Consider the following 18586-nt stretch of genomic DNA (forward strand, 5'->3'; position numbering starts at 1 on the left):
GTGTAATTTAACGAATTTGCAAATATCATGTACCTTGAACTTTATCGCCGCACTTTGCCCACAGCTTAACAGTCGAAACCCTGTCATAAATCTTGGAGTTCCTAACGACCAACCTAACGATTCCCGCGACACAGCTCGCACTCTCTCAAATATCTCACAGGCCTGTACGTTCGCCATAGGACTGCCATAACATTGTTATTAAAACGTGTAATGGAAAGATACCGAAACAACGCAATTATTCCTCAGTAAAAACCAGTTATCTCTCTGTAAATCAACTGACACGTGGCGAAAGCAATTTTAAGTATCGTGACAACATTACTGTCTCGGCGCACACCCATGCACATGCACATACAAACTGGGCGTAAATACATTGAAAAATCGCAATCAATCGTAATCAATCTGTCTTCTTCAATCGCACATCGCAAGAGCGAACACGATTGTTTCAATCCCTTGACCGAACGTGGACCCTTTCGTTCGATTCTATGAAACGCAGTGGAAATTTCCTCTTGAAGCAACTCGCTGCTTACACCTACAGTCACATGATACGAATTTGGAACAACGCGACAATTAATCGTGGCAATTTGTTTTCAGTTAAATCGATAATAATTTAATCGATAGTAATTTAACCAGACAGCAAACAGCTCCTTGTGTGTTCGAAAAATATTAAGAAATTAGTACAACATGGGAATTAGTATATTCCAACGAACGGATACGAAGAAAGGGAAGGCAAATAAAGGCATAGACGATAGCAAGCTTCATTACCCGACTATTCCACATATGGGAGCACGTTCCAAAAGAGGAAGCGGCTGTACGTACATTTATTCGACGAATTCTATGTGCACATGGTAATTTCGTAAAAAAGGAACCCCGCAACGAGGAAATCTGGGCATTAATGGTCTCTCAAAAGTAAAACATATTCAGCGATAACAAGCTCATCAGCGAGCACGAAATATTTTCGTAATTATTGCTCTGTATTGTTTGCTGTGCTGTTGAAGTTTCTACCTTTCGATGTTCAAGTATCTTTTAAAAATGTAAATTTTGTTGTTAAAGAGATTAATTTGAAATAATGAAGGTTGTAAATAACGGCAATATCGAAATTATTTTGTATTATTCTTTACAGAAATGTATAATTAAATATTGTACATTATCAATATTCTCGCAAGTTGAATCCATAAACTGCCTGAGCAAGCTTTTACTTCATAATGGCGTAGAATATGCAAGCGATATCTAAGATCTGCAAACAGTAATTAATATCCCAGTCGGTGGAATCGGTCAGTAACCGAACCTATTCTCTTTTTATCGGACGACCGCGATCTACCAAAATTTCAGCTAACTTCAGGAAAATTGTCGAGGGAGCTGCAACTGGTATCAGTTTCTCGGGAGAATAACGAGGACAATTGGGCTCGCGGTGGAAATATCTGGCAAATTTTAATTACATTCCTTAGACCAATAGATCGTTTTCTCCGCGCCAGTCGACGAATATTACGGCCACTAATTGCACAATAACCAACCTCGGCTCTTGGCTCGATGCAACAACACAGCCGCGCTCGTCGGTGGTTCGCGATATAATTTTCTCATCATTAATTATAAACGTCGGTCGCGTTAATGTGCGATACGCGTACAGAGACCTGTGATATTGTTAACGCGTTTCTTGCCGCAACGATTTTAATCCCGAGAGTGCGGATTAGTTGTGCGACAAATCGCACGCTTAAGTGACTCGGCAACTGGGCTTTACATTTTACGTCTACCAGCCGAAAGGACAACGGAACCGGAATGTATGAACTAGTTGTGTCGGAATTCGTGTAAAAAATACTAGAAAGCAAGAAAAAAAAAAGACGAAAGAATAAACGAGTCGGGAGATGGGGATAGAGGAAAGTAAACGGAATAATGAAAAATTACAGGTAGGGGAAAGATAAGGCTAAAAATATAACGCTGAGAAACAAGACTAAAGGAACGGGGGATGAGAGAAGAAAAAATCGAGACAAAAAGAAAGCAAAGGAAAATGCACAGTAAGAAAGGAAAGAGGTCGGTAAGAAATACCGAATGAAATTAGTAGAAAAAGCAGATGGCTGGAACAAGAAAAAAAAAAAAGAGCAGAAAAATGATTTACGGGGGGAAATGAACATGAGAAAAGAAGGAACATAAGAGAAATTGTATCGAATTAAAGATTTTCAGAGCAAACACTATGCTAATACATCATTAGTAAGAAACACTGGATCTGGTTCTCTGAAAATGCAACACGGCAACGAGGCTAGTACAGAGACTGAGAGGAAAAGCGTGTCAATAAGACTACGCTATGCTTACCTTTCCGTAGTTAAATTATATGAAACTTTTGAATAATTAAGTTGAGGCTGCATCGTCGAAAAACGAATTCTACCTGCGCGCTTACGCGATAAAGAAACTCTATGAAAGAGCCGTAAAAAGTGATCCGTGGGAAAATTCTTTAAATACAATTCTAACGTAACAATTCAATATACTCGCGCTATCTTTTACGATATACCAGCGTTTGCGTTAGCGTAATATATGGACAAATAAATGTTTATTCGCGGAAAATGAATATTTGCCTCGCTGCACTCGTGCGAGACCAACAGAATTAAAGGAATTTATCGAATACGCCGACGACTAGTACGCAATTCGTTCATCTCGTCGAGAGTGTAGCATGAATAATTAGAATGAGCCGAGTAATTAATGCGAAGTGTACCTTTACTTTGGAAATCCGCCGGCGGTTTCTAGAAACGGAACGCGGTTTTCCTCGGAACGCGATCTGTTTACTTGGGCGGGTGCAGTACGAGGAAAAATTACGCTTTGAGGAAAGTCTTCTTTAAAGGTGCAACCTGCGGCTCGGCTAGCTGCAATTAATAATAAAATAATAGGCATCTTTACCTCGATATACTTTTTAGTGCGATTTAATTGTCTGAAAACCCTGTGGAGCCGCAGGAACCTCGATCTCCTCGTGGAAGAATAATTGCATTACGAGCTCTGTTAAAAGTCGTGTTCACGTGCCAAACGAGTAATAATTGTTCTTCCAATGCAAGAAATTTTACGAATGAAATATAATACACAAAGTATAATAGTCGCTACATTTATATTGGATTTTCTCGTTCATCCTTCCTTTCATAACGTAATTCACTTACATATGAATACATTTTCCAAAGAAGAGAAACTTAGAAGCAAGAGGATAGGAAGTTAATACATTTCGCATGATAAATCGAACACATGGCTACACAAAGGAGCAGAAAACTCTATATATATATACTTATAAGAACTTGTTTTAAAGTTTAAGTATTCAAGATACTCGCATATTATTAAATTCAGTGAGGAATATCCTTTTATATTTTTTCGATTGCATAATGCTACTTGAGTCAACGAACATAGAAGAGGATTTTTACTGAGCTTAATTAGATCTTTAAGTAAAATAAACGAATCTGACGAATAATCTGGCAAATCTGAGATGGCAAATCTATAAATTTAACTCGATGAATTTTTCGCAATAAGACAGCCATTAGGAAGATTGTATTTCATCGGCAATAAGAAAGATACTTTTATTCAAAAAAACAAGCATTAGATTTTACGGAGGTTTTCGTGTTTCTATAACGTAAATATCATTTTGTACTTCTTCTCGGTATTTCGAACCCATTTAATTATAAAAGAAATGTTACAATCAGATCTAAATTTATATTTAATAGATATTATAAAACCTCGGATGTAGCATCTCTTCAAATAATATTTACTCTTTTTAATGTCGATATAATTATGTATCCGCTGTCTATACCGATAACAAATACTATCTATACAATGAATTTAATTACTACAAATTATGTACATAGCCTACGGAATATTATCCACAGCGCGATCGATAAAATATTTCTATGTTGTGTATGAACGAACCGATATCCTTGTAAATATAACTGTATACAACTTTACTAAGTTATTAATTAACTAAGTTGCTCTGTCAGTTATTATTTTATTACATTAATCAAAGATTTTCATTGCACTGATGAACGACCGATTTATTTTAAACGATAAATTAAATTCTTCTTTCCACATGAAGTATCAATCATATAATAATCCATGCAAACTTTTCGTGTAACGAATAAATGTACTTATTAAAAGGAACTGTATAATTTATCTTTAAAACGAATACGAATGGTTTGATACGATAATGAACCCCTAAAGCACGACGAAATACCTCGCTTCATTTTGTTAATTTGCTCCAATGATATAGAAGCATTTTAAAGAATATCGTCGCTGAAACTTCCTTTGCCAATAATTCACAAAATGTTTTGCCATAACGTATTGCGCATGGCTCAAATCCCGCATTCATATTCGCGCACGGCGTCCTTTTCCATTATTCTCGAAATAATATATAATTTCGAGGATATTAATTCGAATTACCCGGCCAATATAGGGAAACTGAATAGGAAAGGAAGCTTAAATAATACAATTTGGAGTGTATGATGTAAATGCAATTATAATCTAACCATCAGTCACGGAGTTTTGAATACCTATTTGCACAACCTAGAAATGTACAACTTGATTGTTAATACAAGCTAGATTAAATGTACTCATAAATTAGAGAAAAATGGTCTTAGTGAACAAATAAAAGTAAAGAATAGTAACACGCGCGATATAGACGACGACGATGTTTCAATGTATATAAATTACTTGTACCGCTTTCTAGTGGGTGCATTAATCATAAAATTATTAAACGAGGGCAACAGACTGTAAACGACAGCTATCGTAAATTTATTTTCCTTGCTCCTAATTCATTACAGAAGTACAAAACTCCTTATTCAATGTATCGGGTATATGCTACCAGCGCGTGACCGATTTGCCACGTTTTATTAATTCCAACGTTCGTACGTATCTTTCTTATTTTTTCCAGCACGTGCTAGACTCGACCGAAGCGCGAGTAATTTATTGCGTCGCCCTTACCAAATCGAGATTTTCAAGTTTCTAATATATTAACCGCGTTGAAAATTTTTTTCCATCTGCGTTATCAATTCTCCTATTTATCCCCTGTGAAATAATTAGAAATTTTCACTAACATCATATTACGATTACGTGCACGTTTCGCGGATATGCCTGTCAATTTTACATATCGTTGCTCGAATTAATCACGGAAATCTACCTATCAGTATAGAAAGTACTCGCTTGAAAGAATTACCCCGATAATTTGAAAGTTAAACAATTTCGTGATAAATGTCGCTCGCTATTGTAATCTTTTAGTCGTTGCACGAGAAATTAGTTGCAGACGAGATTCACGTAGTTTTAGAAATCATGGGTTCTATCGCTGCTGATTCATAGGAGTAGTTTAATTTAAATCGACTCTCAGATTAAAAGCATCGCGCGCAATATCACGAGCTCGTTCTTCAGGGGCTCGTGCTAGGACGACTGTGTAAACTTATTAGGGAAATCGTGTCGCGAAACTATCGTTCGGTTCACAGCACGTAACCTATTCCGAGGTTTATTAATTCTCTTTCCTCCTTTCTTCGTTCGTCGACGAGGCTCGAGTCGTTCACAATGGAAGTGAATCGTTTGTTACAATCCGACCTGTTTTTGTTTTTCGTAAACGCGACCGGCCAGAGATCGTGACTTTGTTGCGCACAAGTGGAGCCTGTACGATTGAAATATGCACACGACGTGCCACGCGTACATCGTACAGTAGAAAAACAAAATCTCCGCAATATGCATGGCACGTTTCTCACGCCGAATATATCAACTGTGCTGATTTATGGTGTTTTTACTTGTCGTCGAATTAGGGCGAAAAACAAGGAAGATTCACAGGAAAGCACGTCTGACATGTCGCGATCTTAGTTCGTTCTTGCGTAAAGGGGTTAAGTTTTTACGTAATTCTCCCGCAAAGACCGTGTCGTTCTTTCGAGGGAATTGAATTAAACGAGACATATGTAAACAAGGAGAGTAATTCGGAAGATAAGATATGTTGCTAATTCGACTCCTGTTAACCTGTCATCCATTTCGCTCTTGATACGTACCGTCATGTGCGAAGAAAACCTCCCCTGAATCCCATAAATATTAATCAAATATTCTCAAGTGTGACTTACAGAATCTCATTCGCCGACGAAGGTTTAACAATTCTCTTCTATTAATCATACGAGAGATTAAAATTAAAAATACTTATAGAAGTGCCCGGGTTAACTATACAATCCACGTTTCTTCTAATCAACCTTAAAACGTCTTCAGATACGCATTGAATTAACTTCGAATCCTATAATTCGACAAGATAAATGTTTCGCCTAAACTTTATATTAATTACCTTCGTGGATAAAACGATCTACCCTTAATCTTCTCGACCCTATACTAAAACGAATCGCCTATCACGGGTATCATTAGGAATGATAAATCATGCAAAGATCCTGCGTATCGCAAACACATAGTTCCACACGAAACAACAAAACAAATGTAATTATCAGCACACAAGCAGCACGTGGACAGGGCTGAAAGAAGCGATCTCGGTCAGTTGATGTAATTTTAATTCCGACCACTCATTATTCATTTGCTCCAGCAACGTTCGATTAATTATTATCCTGATAAACGTCACGCAACGTGCGTTCCCTCGATAAATCGTTATTCCAGTGATGCACGTAACCGATGAAACGTGCAATTGATCGCACGTACATCGCCACACAGGGTAATTAACTGAGAGAAACACTTTTTTCGGCGATAATGGGAATAATCGGGCGTTGGAACGCGCGCGCGATAAACCGTATGCAAACGGTCGATCGTCGTTACCGCGTTAATGCTGGATTTAATACAAAATAACGCGAGACGTTAATGCAAACCCTAGGATTTTCTCGTGTAAAACAGCGGATTTTATTCGAGCCTGTACAACGAGTTTTAACCGGCTAACGCTTTTGAACGGTTTTGGAACGGGTACTCCAAGAGATGCGAAACGGTCGGTACGGACGTTTCCAGCTAACGTTATGGATTGCGAACCTCGCTGCATGAATATTGATGGGCGAACTTCGATGGGCCGAATTTTCCAGCGTAAAGATCGAGCAAACTTTGAAACACGAGTGCATCGAGACCGTAGTTTTCAAACGTAAACCGTGCGAAATGTAAGCTCCGAGGTGTAAAGGTGAAAACAAGACCAATAGAGCGAGAAAGCAAATTTCGCGATCCGCTTTTCAAGACAAGCGATGAATGGATTCGATTATAAAGCGAAATTTATCGAGTATAACAATGCCGTAATTATTTACAGATCCGATTTACAAAGTTTATACTGCACTTTCTCTTTTATTCGTCCGTAGTCGTTCGAATAATTATGAATGGGATTGAAAATACCAGGCATACTTCGTCATCGAAGATATAATTCGTCACTTAACGAGGATGCTCAATTACTGGGAAAAGTCCTGAATCATCTTTGCGTGTTCAGAACAGAATGAAAAGTATTTTGTTTCAAGACAAAGTGACGCGCAGGAAGAGCGTAATGTGACGTGCTGTCGCTTCCAACGAAAATCATGCGATCTCGTGTAATACGGACTGCCACAGACTTTCCGCACATTTGGGATTAGCCACGACAGGCACAAATTAAGCGGTCACATCTCTGATAAGGAGGATTTCTCATGAAATCCTCCCTTTTTTGTGAAATATGTCCGACGTGATTACGTATCACAAGTTCTTACTGAAACTCTATCCAAAGAGCTTGAAATTAAATACCCTTGGTAAATTCTGAGTAAAGAATCAATTTTTTTATTAGAAAGTGAAAAAAAGCCTTACAAAATATTTTATCGTTAGGGTCTGTTGACTTAAATTTTTAAGATGGAATTTTGAATGAAAGTTCTGGATTAAATTACGTTACTATATCGCGTTACGCTACCAGATAAACAGTATAAACATAGATTATGATAGAGATAACAACGAAAATTACGCGAAATCAACGCCACGTGATACATTTTAAGCTTGTTCCTCCGTGCATCAGTTGTTGTCCAATTTGCGGTAATAATTCAAATAAAATACACTGTAAACGATATAGTGTCGACTAAACGGTAAATCCAATCTCAGTTTGTATGAACGTCGATTGCATGATTCAATTGGTATTTTGAGAAAGAGACATACGCGATACAAAGTATTCCTTGATTAGGAATAACCTACATTCATCGAGTAATTAACAAATTATATTCGTACGATATTATCCTTTCTTCGTTGTTGGTTACGCTTGTGCTCGGGAACGTATTTGAGAAAAACTTTTAATGCCTCATGCATTTCCCCATAAAATAGCTGAACTAATTCTCTTATCACCATCCCTTTTACTTTACCTTCGAGTAAGGAGTATGGTAGCTTCTTGAGTACTTTTTCACGTCTCGATCATTCTCTTTTAGTTTCAATTTCTACTTGAACGATCCTCTAAAATAGGATTAGATAAATCAAAAGTGAAAGCGTTTCTTGCACAAATAATTTTGAAATGGGCAATGCAATTCTATATTCTATATTCTAAAACTGGAATATAGTTTTAGTTTGTAGCTTTTATAGAGAACGGATACGTAAATCATGCGAAAAGAGGATTTTCTACAAACTATTTCTACATTATCGAATTCGATTCACCTTTCCTATTACAAGAAAGACTTACATTCATACGATAATAAGACCGACTTTCGGCCGGCGTTGGAAAGTGCTTGAAATCCCGAAGGACCTAGCCGGAAAGTTTAAGCAGGACAAATGAATGTTACTACAGACAGAGGAAGACGGGACAGAGGAAGCGTAGGTACGAAAAAGAAAAAGTAGCTCTTTCGAGAAATGGAAAGATAGGTTACATCTACTAATAAGCAGAAAACTTGGAACACCGTAAAACTGTTTCGGATTCTACCTCTTTCTGTTACTTTCGCTTTCTATATCGAGCAAATATTTAACACGTAACATCGAAACCAAATTGTCGTATTAAAAGAACATTTTCATACGAATACATTAAAAATACAGTTAAAGATGTTTTGTTGCGAGCTATAGATATAAAAAAAAACTCGTTTTTTATAGCACACTACCTGAATCAAAAAAGCTCGGATTATTCACGAAGAATAATAAGCAACTCTATGGGCAATATTGAAGTTTTCGAATCCTGAAGGATTGCACGAGAACTTTTTCCAATTCTGTTTATTTACGTACTAAAAGGACAAGGGGCAACAAAATCCAAAGCTTTGAAGAGGAAAAAGCAATGTAAAATTACAAAACGAAATAAGAAGAAAAAGAAAGGGCAAAGAAGGAGAGAAAAGATGCAAAAGGGAGTCGCAGGAGACCTTGCAGGGGTGTTATTCCGATAAATCCTTTTCTCAGACAAAAGAAAAACGCACGTACTTCTGTAGCTTTCTCAGTCGATCTTTTAAGATTTTCATAATACAAAAAGTTTCTTTAACTTTCTACGTTCCCTCGCGAACGACACTTAACGAGATAGATTAGGCATAAACGTACTACGCGTTCCCATTTTGGTGAAACTTTTCAATTATTCGATGAAGGGAAATCGCGTTATGAGTGTTGGAGGAACGTTCGACAGTGGTGATATTAGTAAATTTGCCAAAACATAGGGAAATGTAGTTTAGTCGGTTGTTGGAAACTGTTGCGTGAAAAGCTCGAGATCGATTGAGTAGCGTTTCCTTCTGAAACACACGGAACTTGGTTACATCAACAGGATAATAAACAACTCTTCAACTGCGGCAGTAGCGGTTTCCGAAAACGAGCAGGACTGCCATTGAAAGTTTAACTAAGTTCTATGTACATCGTCGAGGAAATAGAAGAGGATTTCCTGAGAGACCGAGCGACATCCCGTACATCAGGAAGCCAATATCAGGAAATGCCACGTGTCTCATAATTTTTAAAATAACGTTTGATTTCTCAGAAACAAGCAAACTTGATGGGATTGATCGGCACGGTTTTCCGTGTTTCTCGTATGTATATGAAAAATATCAATGTCTGTAAAGATTCGCAAGGCATGGGCTTCGACATTCAATAGAATACGATGAAAATCAATCTGAAATTAATAGAATGTAAAATATTTGCTGCGCCTTCTCTCCCCCCCCCCCTCCTTTCCAAAAAGAGGTTTAATCGTCGATAATATCTTTTGGCTTCTTAAAATGCGGAGCTGTTTCTTCTTTTGTTCATATCGAAGTGGAAAAATCGAGCTTCTCGTCAAGCGTTTATAAGGCAAGCATCCTATTGGCCATGCAATTGAAAACAATGGATCTCGACTCGATTTCAGCCGTTGAATGGCTCTCGACGAACGATGCTCAGAAATCAGCTGTTAATTTAAAACGGGAAGGGAACCCGCGACGATCTCGCGTGTGTCACGTGCAAAGGACTCGGAGTGGACGCTCGTAAAAACATCCTGAGGGATTTTCGCAAAAACAGAAAGAAAAAGGATACTTTGATCGGTAGGTTGATCGATTCACCGTCCAATGTCGTCCACATCGTACGAAAGACTTTACCGAGGTAAAAGCCTGAGAACTGCTGATCTAGAGAGAATGGTAGAGGGCCCCAAGGACTAGGAAAAAGTATCAGTAAAAGAAGGATTCCAGTCGTAAAACACAAGAGGATAAGGAGGGGACAAAAGGAATGATCACATATTATGTCTAAATGTATATACATACGAAGATGTATATATAGATATATATGTGTCTTTGCCTTTACATACACCGCGACTTACTTCTTACTCTTTGCTCGAACTAGATAAATACGCATACAGATTTAATTTCTAAATTACTAAGTTAATTATGAAAACGTCTACATCTGGTATTTATATAGTTTACGTAGAATACCGGTGTGGCAAATCTTTTAATAGATGACGTAAATTTATAATTCACTAATTCCATGAGAAACTAGTAAACACACTTTGCAATTGAAAATTGACAAGTAATTCGTATAAATTCGAGTGCAAATACTTACGAGCGATACTAGTATATGTATGTAAATAAACGTAAATATATGTAAGAGATTTTTGACAGCGTTGATCTCTTGGACGCCCTAATGAATGTTCTACACAGATACTAAACGCGATTAACTAGCTTCGCTAATTAAACCGGGATCGGAATATTAGGAATATTCGAATTAGACCACGGTGTATCGTTATGCAAATTTTCTAAGCTAGTCTACCCCGGTAAGGCGAACCACGGATTCACTGTGGAGTTTGTCCACGCGTAGGAAGCTCGATTACGTCGCCCAGATAATAAGGAAGTCTGTAACCGATGTTGGGAGAAAGCTGGAAATCCCGATAGAGTTTGTTGGGAAGTTTCATCGAGCCAACTCGGTCTCGCCAGCGAGAACGCGCATTTTGGATGGAACGCGTAGTGGAAAGTAGACGTACGCGTAAAGGGAGAACCGAATGCAAATTGGATTATGCGAGGCGAAATAAATGCAGCGACGTGCGAATACATGTCGAACAGGAGAATTTAGTGCGACGGAACGTGTATTATGCTCCCGTCGTGCTCGACTTTTACTACGAATTATTTGTGTCCGTGCATGCTGGTTCACAAAAGAATTTGCAATCAGCAGATCGCGCGAAACGAATGAAAATTCAAATCCTAAATATTTAAACGAAATTTCGCGTGATATAAATAGAACTACACAAAACTACGTGTTAGGGTATAATCTAAGGTAGAAATAATTTGTAGCTGTTTCTTGCTACGAAGAAACTATTTTACTTAAAGGGGCGCTATTTAAATTTCACCGCTCGTAAATAGAAAGTAACAACCGAGAGATAAGAAAGATAATGGGAATAAAAAGGAAATAAATTTGAAAATAAAGAGCGACGCGAGAAAAGAGTCTGCGTTACACAACGTAACGCTAGCACCGGGAGATTGAAAGAATTTTAATTATGAACATTTTATAAACGTGAATTTGAAGAATGTTCGAGATGAAATGCAACTCCTAATCACGCTTACGTAACACGCAATAACGCAAGAATCGCCTCTGGCGAGGCAGGAAGGGAGCTGCAAAGTTTGTCAGCTAATTACTGTCGTCGCAGACGCTGCATTTTAGAACGCAATAGTGATAAACGTAATTAAAGGGAACGTTCATAAAGGTTCGATAATTTCATAGCGTCACGGACAAACAGATTTCGAGCTGCCCTTCTTAATTATTATCCCGGCTCGATTTATCTCACTCCTCTTCAGCCATCGTGCCTTCTACGTTTCTCATTTCCGGGACGGTTGTTTGAAATTGCATCCGAGTAATTATGAAGTGAAACAAGCCGAGATCACCTGTACACCTACAATTTGTTACTTGTCCGTGCAATCCGGACGATTCTAAATTGACCAACTCTTGGCCGATCTCGTTCTCAAACAGTCGTACCGCTACCCTCTGGTTCTACTCGAATATTCAAATAGTTCCTCTTGTTTGTATTCCTTGTAATTAGTTCCAGTCGAACTATACTTGGACCGTTCGCCTTTTGCACTGGCGTTCAAATTCGTAATAAATGGTCGCGACACGCGGCAAACTAATACAAACGCGACCTATAGAATTTCTAGATCTGGAAATATTCGAAGTAACGCGATGAGCTAACAGGATGCTTTCTGTTTCTAAACGAACAAACAGATTCTGGTCGTAATATTATCGCCGGTCTATGAGGCGGAGGACGGTGCACGGCGATTCGATGAAAGGCGTCGAACAGGTGAACTCGACGGAATGAGAGTACAATCGGAAAAAGAAGGAAACTACATGAAATAACGTTGATAAGCCAGCGGCGTCGGCAGATGTGGATATTGGTACTTCCCTCCGATCTCCTCGACTACAAGATGCCTGTTTACATCGAAGCGGCAATAAGACACGCTTGAATGCACCGTTGAAGCCTCTCGAGATTCCACAAGGAACGCTGTTAGAGAAATTTCTCTCAGAAATTTGCGTCTTTGACACTTATTTCGCGCAACGAGTGAATATACGATGAATAAGAGAAAGGGGGAAAATAAAAAACGAAAGGGCGAAAGTGGCCCCTCGTGAAAAACACAGCGGAAAGGAAGAGCTGAGATTAAACGATTAAGTTGATATTTAGTACTTCGTTACGCGTAGCATTATGGAACGAGCGAATTAAATGAGACCGGCTCACGCGTTCTTTTCCTTAAAATTTCACGAACCCCTCACGATTTAACGAATTCTTGATGCTACTTGATGATTCGCGTCCGTTGAGAGAAAGACAATGCCGTGCCGGGTAAAGAATGGAAGAGCGAAACTTCGTAATTCTCGAGGATAACCTGTGGAAGCTCTGAATCTTTTGGAAAACACGACTGTGAAAAATCCCGTTTCCAATGCTACTGTTATCAAGGTTACTATACGGAAGGAAAGCTAATAAAAGCAAATGAATAACGGAGAAAGTGAAACGAATCTGAAATATACTACTGAAATACGTTTACTCATCCCTTTGATAAATACCGCGTTGAATGGAAGTTTGCCTGCATGTTTTATCGCGCTTTGATAGAAATCGTTGCTATATTTCAATTACATTTCGCGTAAAATATTTCGACGGGTATCGAATAAATTTCGATTCGGGGATTCCATCGCATTTAATTACAAGATAACTGGTGCGAAGATAGGTAAAAAATTAAATAGGGAAAAATATTCTCCGAACTACACGTTATAGGGGCATATAAATCCTTCTCTCGTGAAAACAAAGGACGGTAATTTATCATAGAATAATACACGTTAATAATACGATGATGGGAAATGCTGCAGTGCGTATTATAGATGCATTTGCAGCTTCAAAAGGTTAACTCTTATTGGATAAACTGCTGTCGAGACAAATAAATCTCGTACGTTGGTGATTCAATGTATCGACAATGCTAAACATTGTCTTCGAAATATGCTTCGCAACAAATACGATTAAACAATTTCCGTAGTGGGAATTAAAAGATGTTTAACGCGGAAAGATTTTTCGCGAGAAACGTTTCGTCGGAAGATTGAAAATTTCAACAAAAATAAAATACATCAACTGCGTGGTAATATAGGTAGCAAGGTAACACGTGCACCACGAAATATCTCCGCTAAGAACAGCATGGGCGGGCTGGTGATTCATTTCTCTGTGAGCTGAACGAATTGCAGAATGATACAGAATGCCGGGAAATCGAGTCAGTGGGTTACATAATAAGCAAATCTGGAATCAGGGACGTTCTCTCGAACTCTTGCCTCGGTGATGGAACTAGCAACTCTCCAGAGAGAAACATTTTCTCGGCGTTCTGCATTCTTCGTTCGGGATTGAGAGCAAGAGAGGCATAGGGGAAATAAACGAAAAGAGGTAGGTTCCTCAAGTAGGGAACGGAAGAAGGGAAACACGGAAGGTAAAACGACTACGGCGATGAACGGAAGACGCAATGAAAGAAAGAGAGGTATAAAAAGATAGAAAAAGAGAACTCACCCTTGCCAGAGCGACGGCTGGAAAGCTGTCCCATGCGAGTTGCGCTTCCTCGCCCGTGTTTCCATGACGTTGACCCGAGAGGATCCTCGCAGCCGTAAGAGTGCTCATCCCCATCCCGTCGCCGACGAAGAGAACGACGCCCCGCGCCACACCACTCGGTGGCGTCGTCCCGCTGACGCTCGAACTTGCCGCCGACGCGCGAATACGGGCTTCGATCGCGCGTGTCGCTGCCTCATACCAGATCTCCCTCTCTGCGAAGAGAAATTTTTCTCGCTTGAGTAACCGCTACGGGAGCCAGCCTGACACCTATCTTAATTGAATCTATAGTCTCGAAGCGTTCCCGAGAAAATCGACCATTATTGTCGGCATTTGCCGTAAGTATTGTTCGGTTATCGTTCTTTGTTGTCGCGTGTACAGGGAGATGTTTGAGCGGCCGGCAGTGTAGGAGAACTCTTTTGTAACGGGATATAACGTTAGGTGAAAGGTTTCGAAGTGAATTGTTGCGCTCAGCCATACGCCCTTTCCTTTTTACCGATGGCCAATAAACCTGGGCAACTATTCGACAACGATAATCGTTCAATGAACGCGAAACGACGTACGGTTTCATCTTCGTAAAACACACCAGCGACGAGACTAACATAGTTTCACCGATTTTCCTCAAATTGAAATATCAGAGTACACCAGAGCTATTTTGGGACTCGTTAATACGAAAATTCATATTCTCTCGCAAATATTTGAAGCACATTTCCCATACACGATCCTAACTACGTACGTTTTCCTCTTGCAACTACGTATTTAACAAAGCTACTCGATAACGCAAACTGAAATGTGGCTCGGTAATTATTATATTCCGAGGTGGATTTGCCAACACTCCAGAGGCATACCACCAGTCACGACGATGCTAATCTCTAAGTATCTCGTTCCTTGCCGGAAGGAAGCTCGGTTTCGTTGAAATTGTCATGTTGCAGATTGAGACCGCGTTTCCCTGGGACAACGACGGTTGCTGTTCGAATGTTGCCGAAGGGACCGGATATCTTAATTGAATCTGTTGGTAAAACGGGACGAGTCCAACTGTTTCCTGGAAAGTCATTTACTGCAGTTACTCTCGCAAAAAAGATCGTCGCACAGCGAAAACGAGAAGTTCACCGAGACCACGCAAACGATCTCGTGCGAGCCACAAATTTCGATACGAATAATTTACTTCGACTTTGAGTTATTTTACTTTGAGTTTGAAAGAACAAAAATGTCGACGCTAATTAGAAAACAACTATTCTTGAGAACAAGTGAGAAAACTCGTTGAATTTGTAAAACTGTGTCTTCCTCCTCTCTCTCTCTCTCTCTCTCTCTCTCTTTCTCTCTCTGTCCTATCCCTTTTTAATTGAAAATTTCTTTCATTTATTACTAAGATCCATAAATATTTATGAGGATTATAAAACGGACATCTTGAATTTCCATCTAATCTACCGAATCTAGAGGACCAACAAAGATTGCTGCTTACTTGAAATGCCATTTCTAGATCCAGCTAAAAGGCTTTCACGCGTTGCAAATGTGTGGCGCTTTCTAAGTATACCTCGAATAGTACACAGACTGTGCCAAAAATAGCCGAACTTTTTGACAATAAGAAATCAGAGGAATCGTTCGGAGGAAAATGTTCTATTTTATACAAAACATATTGCACCTATTAATTAATGCGTCCAATAATTGTTACGAGTCTTCTTGTGGAATTTCCTTGAGAACATCTGGATATCTTGAATATCGTCGTAACGTCCGTTTTCGTTGTTATTTGAAGGATTTGCAGAGACAGAAAGTAATTGTATGATGTTAAATCTGGCGAACAGGACGGGTGGTGCAACATTTTGATTCGCCATAATTGACGTCGCCACTGACTTTTTCTAGTCTCAAGAAGGTCGATTATTTTCGGGTGAATCTGTGTATTATTTTTTACATGCTAATATTATTTTTTATTTAAAATCGCTATATGCCTACTACGAAATATTTGGAACAAATATTTAAACGTTACAGATACCGTCAAATGAAATACTCCTGACGAAATCGTTAAAACGTCGTGTTTAGAGAAGTTCGAACTGGCAATACGAAGTTTGGTTGACAGAGCAAGTTTGGTAAATTTGTATCCACGACGATTTCATTCGGTGTCTGGTGGTTGCATTGCCGGAAGCGCGTTACGACGAACGACTGTTTCCTACAAACTGCACTAGTCGAAGATCCTGCCGTTACGGTTTGCCTAGAAACACATCGTCGACTAGTAGCCGCTAATGGGTAAGTTTAAACTGTGCCGTAGCTAGTAAACTGCCATATCGTGTCGCGATATTGGCCGAACCCGTATTTCCATAAAAGCAGGATCCGATACAGGTCATAGTGACGAAGTTAAATCCGTATCTCCCTTTGGAGACAGGTATCTACTGTGAAGCTGCGTCAAAGAAAGAACTAATTTCATGGAAATCCGCCTCAACGTTACCTATGTTAACGCTGTTTTAATGATTAGCGTAAATGGTTTCGTTTCGAAGCACGGTTTTATATTGAAATTTTACTTATCACGTGTGTACAATTATCAGATTGTCCTAAAGGTTTCCTCCGCTTTATAAGGAAATAATAGATGCACAACATTTTTTGTTTTACATTATTTTATCGAATTGTGCACGATCCACTCTATACTATTGGAAATAATATAAAACAAAAGATGTGCATTTATTATTTCGTTATAAAACGAAAGAAACTTTTGGAACGATCTAGTGATTTAACGCAACGATCTCTATTGGCCCTTTATTATATAACCCATTTTCCTCTTTTGTAAAACTTTGCAGTAATATCGCAAGGCAAATACCACAATGAATGAGGAACGAAAATATTATTTGACCAGTCCAGTGGCATGTATATACAGGGTGGTTGGTAACTGGTGGTACAAGCGGAAAGGGGATAATTCTACGCGAAAAAAGAAGTCGAAAATATAGAATAAAAATTTTTTTTTAACTTTTTTTTTTTAATTTTTCCATCGAAACAACGATCTACAGTGAGATCCGTTATAACGAGACGTGATAAAGTGCACGCGTACCGAGCGAGAATTCAAAGTCGATTTTCTCGAAAACAAAGCCTCAAAACGAAAAATTTTTATTCTATTTTCATTCTATTTTCTATTTTCATTCTATTTTTATTCTATTTTCGACTTCTTTTTTCGCGTAGAATCACCCCCTTTCCGCTTGTACCACCAGTTACCAACCACCCTGTATATATATGTCGGAGATGAAAGAACACCGGAGTCTTTGGAATTTTGATTAATCCCGCAACATTGTAACCTAGAGTCTACTATAGCTGTAATTAAACAATTGTAGTTATTCAATCCGATTGTAATTGTTCGAGAGTTGTGATAATGAGCTTGGGCTCGAGGCGACAGCCAGTCGCCGAACGTAGCCGCGGTCACGGGATGAACGCCTTGTCTAACAAAGGCATGGAATAATTCTATAGCTCTCCTTGAAAAGGAAATAGTTGTAACACTCGACAGTAAACATTCCAACGGTCTCTGTCCCGTAGCTCGCCACACGCAGACCCTATTCTTCGAGTAAGATGATTGCCAGATGTCGATGCGTCTCCGCAGTACCTGTTCAGCTAACCCGAGGGCCTGTTATAAATCTTAAGATTTAGCCAACTAAAGTCCTTCAAACAGACAAACAGTCTTCGTCCCAACTACGGGAAAATAGGGGAGACCTATTTTTCAACGTGCGGAGTCTCCCACTAGCAACTTTCCCTCGAGGGCGGCTAGCATCTTTTTCTAACCACCGATATGGAGATTGACCAATTAGCAGCAACGCCAATTTCCCTTACTTTCTGAACGAAGGCTTTTCTCGACGAATCCGATGATCTCGTGTCCTTAGACACACTCCATTATAGTTTTCCTCTGTAGCATCATCGGGACGGGAAAGGCATTCTTTCTCGCGATCTCATCGATGAAAAGAGTACCCCTTTACGACCAGTGGATATTACGCGTCCGACTTGGATTTTGTGAGCACGTTCATCTATCATCCCGTCGACCGCGGATTCGTTATTGATCATTGTCATTAGTTTCTCGGGTATCTAATTACAACGGTTAGTTGTCCGGTTCTATGATAGTCGTATTTGCACTAGCCAATGTCTTCTCTATTGCATAACGACGACGTGTAATCCAAACGAAGATTCGTTTCACGCCCCTAACCCTAATTCTAATGTAAACCCGACATATATGTATTT

The 18586-nt window shown here is 39.2% G+C and overlaps 1 protein-coding gene across 1 annotated transcript in view; it reads right to left on the reverse strand.

Moving 5' to 3' along the window:
- LOC126870835 (alkaline phosphatase-like) overlaps nucleotides 1-18586 on the reverse strand; it is a 235543-nt gene that overhangs the window by 191901 nt on the left and 25056 nt on the right. Inside the window, exon 2 of the mRNA XM_050628891.1 lies at nucleotides 14348-14598. Within this exon, the coding sequence (XP_050484848.1) occupies nucleotides 14348-14598 (251 nt within the window). The remainder of the gene's footprint in view (nucleotides 1-14347; nucleotides 14599-18586) is intronic.

Source organism: Bombus huntii, chromosome 11 (assembly GCF_024542735.1).
Source record: "Bombus huntii isolate Logan2020A chromosome 11, iyBomHunt1.1, whole genome shotgun sequence".
Taxonomy (NCBI): Eukaryota; Metazoa; Arthropoda; class Insecta; order Hymenoptera; family Apidae; genus Bombus; species Bombus huntii.